The sequence below is a fragment of the Carassius carassius genome, chromosome 28 (genome assembly GCF_963082965.1).
Source record: "Carassius carassius chromosome 28, fCarCar2.1, whole genome shotgun sequence".
Classification (NCBI taxonomy): Eukaryota; Metazoa; Chordata; class Actinopteri; order Cypriniformes; family Cyprinidae; genus Carassius; species Carassius carassius.
In genome coordinates this window covers 19,813,692-19,823,416 of record NC_081782.1, presented here as the reverse complement: position 1 = coordinate 19,823,416, position 9,725 = coordinate 19,813,692, and the positions used below count along the sequence as shown (strand labels likewise).

The 9,725-nt window shown below is 35.5% G+C and overlaps 1 protein-coding gene and 1 long non-coding RNA gene across 2 annotated transcripts; one reads left to right on the top strand and one right to left on the bottom strand.

The window, feature by feature from the left end:
• Positions 1 to 2,447: 2,447 nt before the first annotated feature.
• On the bottom strand, positions 2,448 to 9,323 carry LOC132108459 (uncharacterized). Its single transcript, XM_059515167.1, has 6 exons — positions 9,018 to 9,323; positions 8,797 to 8,936; positions 8,449 to 8,659; positions 7,280 to 7,445; positions 6,707 to 6,781; positions 2,448 to 2,544 (listed from the first exon to the last, which is right to left on the bottom strand). Exons 1-5 carry the CDS (start codon positions 9,103 to 9,105, stop codon positions 6,748 to 6,750), a joined length of 639 nt encoding a protein of 212 aa, XP_059371150.1. The 5' UTR covers positions 9,106 to 9,323; the 3' UTR covers positions 2,448 to 2,544; positions 6,707 to 6,747.
• On the top strand, positions 2,848 to 6,285 carry LOC132108458 (uncharacterized). The gene is made up of 3 exons (XR_009424447.1): positions 2,848 to 3,611; positions 5,250 to 5,826; positions 6,097 to 6,285. It is a non-coding gene; the product is annotated as an uncharacterized LOC132108458 (long non-coding RNA).
• Positions 9,324 to 9,725: the final 402 nt, after the last annotated feature.

Sequence of the window (9,725 nt, the reverse complement as noted above, 5' to 3'; positions counted from 1 at the left end):
AATGAGTAATTAAATTACAGTTACTTATGAAATTTTTAACGATTACAAAGGGGATTACATTTGAATATTTACACACATCCACATACAGATTTAACTGATTTATTTCCCAAATTGCACTGACTATTCTGAGACATACCGCCCTAATCATTTCCGGGATGCGGAAATACAGTCTGGTTCGTAGAATAGGCCTACAGTCATAAAAACGAAATGCCTAATGCGGATGGAATATGACACATTTTGGATGACTAAATCAAAAGTAGGTCAGTACACTTGAATCAAAACATGACATCGACTAGTGTCTGTGAATATAAAGCCCCAAAAATGCAATATGACTTGCACATTCTGCGTGTCTGTGGAAATCAGGCGCGGACTGGACACCGGGAGAACCGGGACAATTCCCGGTGGCCTGGCAGCCGATTTTGCCCCACTATTTAATATCATTATTGTATAATTGCCTGCCGAATGTAGCTACTAAAGCGATCATTTGCGAATCCGCCATTTGATAATTAATTCTCTAATAAGTCATGAATTTTTAGTTATGACTCGCGCGCTCTCCGCGCCTCCGCCAAACGGTTTGGATCAGACTCAGAGTAATTAATGCGAGAGAAAGAGAGAGAGAGAGAGAGAGAGAGAGAGAGAGAGAGAGAAAGAGAAAATAGAGTGGATTGCTGGAGCAGAGAAGCTGAACTACTGTTCAGGGTTTCAGGTCAGTTTCATCTGTAAAGATGCTTTTATGTCTTTGTTTTTTTATTTATTTAATTAAGCAGCAGTAAGTTGCTCATCAGTCATCACTCAAAATACTATATAAAGGACATCATTATTATCTGTTGTAATATTACAGTAGTAATTTAGCTAAAAAAAATTCAGATTTTTTTTATAGGTTTAGGGGGAGCTACGACAGACAACAACACAACCCTTACGAAAATTAACATTTTAATATTTAACTATAAATCCAGGTTACTGGTTACTATTGTTTAAATGTGATAACCAAAAATGTAAAATTATTTTACCAATGTATTTATTTAAAAATAAATACAAATCCATTTGCAAAAAAAACAAGGTTATTTTACTTTTATATAGGCTAATAAAAGCATGGTAATTTTTTGTAAGGGAAAAACATGACTCGTGTACAGTATTAGGATTTTTCTATAAAGATATTGTAGTATTGTAGAGTATTGTATTGTAAAGTATAGTTTTGTTCAATCTTGAGTATTAAAGTCATGAGAGAGATGGATAACAGGGCAAAATAAAGAGACTGAAGAGAAAAATGGAAGTGAAGGTGCAGTTCAGGAGAGAACTTTTAATTATTTTGCATGTCCCCAAATTAAAGATTTAAACCTTTTTTATGTCAGGTCCATACAAAAAATAGTTTTGTCCATGAATTTGTTTGTATGAGTTTGAATTTTTCAGTCTGAATTTTTTTTCCCAGTCCGCCCCTCCTGTAAATTAATGGCAAAGACATGGTTTCATTTACTACACATAGGCCTACTGAAGCTCGCAGTGTTTTCAACTTCTGCTGCCTCAATATAGGAGTACACGAGCACATAAACATAATTTCTAGAAATGCTCTGTGTCACTTCAAGTGCATTTTACTTATTTTGAGAAAACTATCATCATATACAGAGACAGCAGTTTCAAAAAAACACCAATGTTTAGGAGTTTATTACACAGAATACGTCACATGCTTTTTAGATAACTGTATTTAAGTTGATGTATATGCTTTTATTTATTATTCTTTAATTTCACAAATTTAGAAAAGTAATCAAAAAGTACTCAAAAGTAATTAGTTACATTACTTTAATAAAGTAATTGAAAAAGTTACACTACTATTACATTTTAAACAGGGTAACTTGTAATCTGTAACCTATTACATTTCCAAAGTAACCTTCCCAACACTGCTGATTAGTGAAACGAGAGCACATTCGTTGAGAGTGTGCCTTGATTCCAGTAATGGTTAGCCACTAGTTTTATTACGATTTATACAAATCTTGGTCAGTGGTTGCTCAAATCTCAAAGGACAGTTGGCATGAATACTTAAGTGTACAATGCTCAAAACCACTTCTCCACTGCAGGGGAATTTAGTTTGCCTCTTCAGAGACAGTGAGACAGAAGAAGTGGCAATTTCATGCTGATGAGAAGTCATTGAGAAGATAGAGGGACAAGTCCAGGGGTTATTAAGCTCACAATAAAGTGCAACTGAACTATATTGACCACTGTTGACATCTGGTAGATGATGAAAGAGGTGCATGAGGAAAGACGGTTATTTATTTTAGAAACAGATTTATTATAAAAGATAATGTACAGTCATCTGTTTAGTACTGAAAAAGAGTAAACAAACCAGTCTGTTTGGGGATTATATAATGCTTACTCTCACTAATTTAATCAGTTATCCTGTGGCTCATCTTTTAAGCTTCATGATCTGATTGATAAATCTTGGTGGCAGCGGACATATACAGGTTCCTCATCCTTCGGCTGCCAATCAGAGGGAAGACATCTGTTGCGTCCAGCTGTTACAGGAGCGTCTGGTGCGAATGGGAAACCATGCTGCTTCCAGCGATTGAGAATACACACAAACAAAAGCCATTTTACATATTGTGAACATTTGATTTATTGTATTTTTTTCTGTGATAAATGGTTAATAATCAGTTTACACATGAAGGGATGTATGCATATAGAGTGCCCTCCACTATTATCAGCACCCTTGGTAAATATGAGCAAAGGCAGCTGTGAAAATAAATCTGCATTGTTTATCCTTTTGATTTTTCATTAAAATAAATGCACAAAATTCTAACGTATCATTAAGTAAAACAATTGAAGGTGGGGGGTGGGGGTCACATGATGAACTAATTGTTTTTCTCCTATGCATCATGGTCACAATTATTGCCATGCATTGAAATTATTTTGAGTAAAATATCAAAATAAATGTATTTCCATTGATAGTTATTTTTTTTTAGTACACCATGGTGACTAGGAGCCTGAAATTGTCCAGATATAGCTTCCTGTTCCACAGGATTATAAATATGAGGACCATAAAGGTCAAATACCCCTTAATCATCCATCACAAGGAGTAAAACCAAAGCTCTGATGTGCAGAATAAGATTTTTGAGCTTCACACGATAGAAAATGTCTGTAAGAAAAGAGCTAAAGCAATGAAAATACCCATTCTAATCAACTAAAGATGTTACAAATCTGCCTTGAAGAGGACGTGTGTCTATATCGTCCTAATGCACAGTGAGGATAGTTTGAGTGGCCAAAGACTCTCCAAGGATTACAGCTGGAGAATTGCAGAGATTAGTTGGGACTTGGGTCAGAAAGTCTTTAAAAAAGATAATCAAAGAGCCCCTACATCACCACATGTTGTTCATGAGGGTTTCAAGAAAAAAAACGCCTTGCTCACCCCCCCCAAAAAAAAACTAACAAAAAAAAAAAACTCTAGCAGTTTTCAAACACAACTGGAACTTCAAGTGGCACTGGCTTCTGTGGTCAGATGAAACAAACAAAAAAATAAATAAAAAGAGCTTTTGAGCAGCAAACCCACCAGATGGGTTAAATACAAACAGGGATAAAAAGTACCCTATGTACAGGGTTAAATATACTGCTGGATCTTTAATGTTACTGCCGGAGGTTCTGGACATGTACAACCCGAATTCCGGAAAAGTTGGGACGTTTTTTAAATTTGAATAAAATGAAAACTAAAAGACTTTCAAATCACATGAGACAATATTTTATTCACAATAGAACATAGATAACATAGCAAATGTTTAAACTGAGAAAGTTTACAATTTTATGCACAAAATGAGCTCATTTCAATTTTGATTTCTGCTACAGGTCTCAAAATAGTTGGGATGGGGCATGTTTACCATGGTGTAGCATCTCCTTTTCTTTTCAAAACAGTTTGAAGACGTCTGGGCATTGAGGCTATGAGTTGCTGGAGTTTTGCTGTTGGAATTTGGTCCCATTCTTGCCTTATATAGATTTCCAGCTGCTGAAGAGTTCGTGGTCATCTTTGACGTATTTTTCGTTTAATGATGCGCCAAATGTTCTCTATAGGTGAAAGATCTGGACTGCAGGCAGGCCAGGTTAGCACCCGGACTCTTCTACGATGAAGCCATGCTGTTGTTATAGCTGCAGTATGTGGTTTTGCATTGTCCTGCTGAAATAAACAAGGCCTTCCCTGAAATAGACGTTGTTTGGAGGGAAGCATATGTTGCTCTAAAACCTTTATATACCTTTCAGCATTCACAGAGCCTTCCAAAACATGCAAGCTGTCCATACCGTATGCACTTATGCACCCCCATACCATCAGAGATGCTGGCTTTTGAACTGAACGCTGATAACATGCTGGAAGGTCTCCCTCCTCTTTAGCCCGGAGGACACGGCGTCCGTGATTTCCAACAAGAATGTCAAATTTGGACTCGTCTGACCATAAAACACTATTCCACTTTGAAATAGTCCATTATAAATGAGCCTTGGCCCACAGGACACGACGGCGCTTCTGGACCATGTTCACATATGGCTTCCTTTTTGCATGATAGAGCTTTAGTTGGCATCTGCTGATGGCACGGCGGATTGTGTTTACCGACAGTGGTTTCTGAAAGTATTCCTGGGCCCATTTAGTAATGTCATTGACACAATCATGCCGATGAGTGATGCAGTGTCGTCTGAGAGCCCGAAGACCACGGGCATCCACTAAAGGTCTCCGGCCTTGTCCCTTACGCACAGAGATTTCTCCAGTTTCTCTGAATCTTTTGATGATGTTATGCACTGTAGATGATGAGATTTGCAAAGCCTTTGCAATTTGACGTTGAGGAACATTGTTTTTAAAGTTTTGCACAATTTTTTTACGCAGTCTTTCACAGATTGGAGAGCCTCTGCCCATCTTTACTTCTGAGAGACTCTGTTTCTCTAAGACAAAGCTTTTATAGCTAATCATGTTACAGACCTGATATCAATTAACTTAATTAATCACTAGATGTTCTCCCAGCTGAATCTTTTCAAAACTGCTTGCTTTTTTAGCCATTTGTTGCCCCCGTGCCAACTTTTTTGAGACCTGTAGCAGGCATTAAATTTTAAATGAGCTAATTAAGTGGATAAACGTGTAAAATTTCTCAGTTTAAACATTTGCTATGTTATCTATGTTCTATTGTGAATAAAATATTGGCTCATGTGATTTGAAATTCCTTTAGTTTTCATTTTATTAAAATTTAAAAAACGTCCCAACTTTTCCAGAATTCGGGTTGTATGTTCAGACACATGGCATAATAAATTCAATTAGATACCAAAAGATAAACCTAAACCTGACTGCCTCTGTTAAAAATCTTATAATGGTTGTCTGCTTTTTGGATGAGTTGAGGGAACTGAAGAGAAGAAGCACCAACATGGAGCTGTGAATCTAAAGGATCTGGAGAGATTATGTATGAAGGAATTGTCTCTGATCTCTTATCAGAAATTATTCAAACTCGTCAGGCATCATAGAAGAAAACTCAGAGCTATTATCTTGGGAAAAGGATGTTGCAATAATTGGGTGCCAATAAGTGTGACCAACATGAAAACATATTTCACAGTTTTACTTCATTGAAAGTTTAGAATTGTGTGAACTTTTTGAATGAAAGATCAAAAGGATAAACAATGCAGATTTATTTTCACAGCCGCCTTTAATCATTTTTACCAAGTGTGTCAATAATAGTGGAGGGCAATGTACATATTTCACTTACAATAATGAAGATGCATGTCATTAAGAATAGAATTAAGGTGTATTAATGTCCACATTACATTTTACAGTATGACGTCTGTTATTAATCAACTGAAAATTGCGGTAACACTTCAGTATAGGGTCCAATTCACACTAATAAGTAGTTGCTTATTAGCATGTCTATTATTAACATATTGGCTGTTTATTAGTGCTTATAAAGTACATAAAATGCATGACATCCATAATCCTACCCAATACCCTAAACTTAACAACTACCTTATAAACTATTAATAAGCAGCAAATGCAAAAGGAGTTAATTGAGGAAAAAGTCATAGTTAATGGTTAGTTAATAGTGAGAATTGTACCCTAAAATAAAGTATGACCAAAATTGCATATACACTCAGTCTATTAAAAATATATTTAATGCAATGGTGCATTAATATTTGTATAAGGGTTTAAAAAAAGAGTTTTACAAATTTATGTAATTTCATAATTATGTAGTCCATTGAAATGAAATGCCACCTCTTTTGAAATATGTTTGCTTTTGCACATCTGCAATGGAGAATCTGCAATTTAGTAACTTCCATGCTATGTAATACCTGAATATTCATAATTTAACTTTACATACTTTACATGCTATTCAGCACATCAAAGCTTAATTTAGAGTACACTTAAATATTTAATTTGAAAATAATATTTAAAGTCCATTTTTAAAATAACATAAAATGTACTGAAGTGTGTTAAGAAACATGAAAATGTATTTCATAGAGTACACTTAAGTGGACTTTTAGTTAATTAAAATGCTATTATTTGCAAAACAGGTTTTTAAAAATACAGTTTTAAGAATTAAAGTGCACAACAAGCATCAATGCAATTATGCAAATTCTTTTTTTTCACAAGGGAAGTTCAAACTCATGCAAAACCTACTCTCACTTAACACTAACAGAACATTTCATAACTCAAAATATTCCCTTTATTAAGTTTATTTCATATTTTGCTTTCATGCCATCTTACCATGGTAATATAGATGTTATCTGGACTGCTGGGAGGACTGTTCACGTCTGCAAGGTCAGGCATGCTGAATCCCACCTGAGAAACGACGCAAGTCATCTTCGAGACCCAGGCAACAACCCATTTATACGTTTAAGAATAAAACCTCAACCACTGTTTTCTTAATTTAAACAAAATGAATGTAAATCAAAGAAAATGTAGATTTTAGATTCATGCATTTAGCAGACACTTTTATCCAAAGCAACTTACAGTGCATTCAGGTTATACAATTTTTTTTTTACCAGTATGTATGTTCCTTGGGAATTGAACCCACAACCTTGTGCACTGCTAATGCAATGCACTACCAATGAGCAACAGAAACACAATATTTGATTCTACAGAAAGCAAAGAGAAGAAATGAGAGCAGATACGAAGAAGGAAGTTGCATAGATGTGCTACCTTGCATGTCATTCCCTTTTCGTCAGTGCTGGTTTTAACCTCTTCCATATTTCCCCTATTATAAAATAAAGCAGAACATGAAGCCAGAAAAATGCACTACAAGCTGCTATTTCTCTCTGTGAACTGACAATGACTTACTTTGAGTTGTTTTCTCTCTGGGATGATCTGTAAGCTTTCCTCCCCAAAAACACTGTACCAGTTAGTAACACAACCCCAGCCACTGATGCCACAGATGCCAGAGGCAGCAACCAGGGAGGATGTTTCTGCAGATGATTAACATCTAGACTGTTTCTCCTGGTCAGTGCTGAAGAAAACAAAGAAGAGATCTGAGCTTGGAGCTCTTATACAATCTAATCCACAAAGAAACCTTCAAAACATTCATAGTTTATCAACTCTGACAGGTGTTTACTGTATGCTGGATATGCTATAGAAGTTGAAGTTTAAATTATTATTGTTATTTATTGTTATTATTTTTTTCATTTAGTCTTTAGCTACTGAACACAAAATTTAAATACAAAGAACACTCAATAACTGAATTTTCATTACTCAATGTCATTACTCAACTCTTCAGTGTCAAATAGAAATATATTTTAGATGTTTGCTCAGTTTAATTAAAGCAAACACAAGTATTTATACTTAATTAAATCTGCATGCTGCATATTGTACATTAAGCATGTGAAAAATTACTATACAGGTTATTATGTTTTATTAAAATAAATTAAACACATCATTTACAAAGTCTATATATGGTCATTAGCTGTGTCCCCAAGTCATACGATCACAGAACATGCACACACACACACACACACACACACACACACACACACACACACACACACACACACACGCACACACACGCACACACACACACACACACACACACACACACACACACACACACACACACACACACACACACACACAGAGTTGCTTAACTCTTTTAAATGTCCAGCATAACTAAACAGTAAACACTTAAGTCTTTCCATTTCTTTCAGAAATGAAGAAAACTCACACAACTCTGCATGAGGCTCCAGTTTGACCAGCAACAGTTTGATCCACAATAATTTCATTGAAATTGAAGATAAATTTTACTCATCAGAAAAAACTATGACAATTAAAATATTTTATAACTTTGTAAATGTCTTTACTGTCACTTGGGACTCATTTAAGGTGCCAATTTAATGGCTGAATAATATTATCCCTTTGTCCAGTAACTTTTTGTTGCATGAACAACTGATCCACACTGAGTAATGAGTGACAAATAAACATTAAATAAACTGTGGGAAAAAAAGAGAAGGGTTTTCTACCTGACTGCACAATGAGCTGTGTCTGGTTCTTGTGAAAAATGCCATTGAGACGCAATCTACATAAATAAGTTCCATTGTTCTCATGGGTCACAGATGGGAGATGTATATCAAAACTCCCTAATTTGACATCTCCCTGAAAAAACACACCAGGAAGTGGTACAGTTTGGTTTCTGATGTAGTAGATGATTATTTTTGGCTCAGAGGAGATATCCTGTGTTTAAAAAATACAAAAAGTATCAGAAGTTTAATAATAATAATATTATAATATAACAATAATATACAAGCTTGCATAAAAAGTGTAAAATATATCTGTGTGTGTCTATAGGCTATCTAAAAAAATACGCCTACCTTGAATTCCCACTCTACACTAAGAGACATGACGTCCAGAGGTCCAGGACATTGCCAGAAATTACACGACAAATGGACATCTGTCCCAGCATTAGCTTTCTGGTCTGGACTGGTTATCACACAACCACGGGTTCCATATACTGTCAACCAAATGAGTGCATATTACATTCAAAAAGTAAATAAAATGCTATGCTTAACTGAAATCATGAATTTGTGCTTACCTGTGTAGGTAAATACTATGGACAGGTACCACATAACTGAGCATGAAGACACAGCAAAGTTTGTTTTCTCGGTAATAACAGAATACATAAATATACTTTAAGGGAAAGGCAGACATTCCAAGATACAGAAGATCTTATATGGACTTCGGATCTCTCATGACTCAAAATTTCTTTGCTGCCATCAGGGAAGCGCTATATCGTTTCGTTCCACATTATGTGGTGGTTAATTATCAGTGTCTGAAACTGTTACCACATCCTTTGTGGTCCGAACACATGATCTAACTACAACTGATGTTTCTCCTTTGTGAACAGCAAAAATGTACATAGTTTGTGTGCTTAAATAGAGCTTATCAGCACTGCAAAGTAGGCCTTTAGTTTCCTTTGATCAGTTCTTATCCATCTTATCCATAAAAATAGTGACTAGTACATTATTCAAAATATCCATCTTGTGTTCCACAGAAGAGAGAAAGTCATTCAGGTTTGGAACGGCAAGCCAATGAATAAATGACGGATATCCCTTTAAGGAACAGAGGAGGTCAATCAAATGAACACAGCACGCTTTCCACAAACAGTAAAACGAATCTCTTTCACACTCTAGTGTATCATTTGATGTAAGCTATATTTTAAGGCGTTTTCCTCAAGAGAACAGTGATAGACATCGTTTTAAATGAAAGTTTCCGGTAGGTACATCACCTGAGACAATAAACA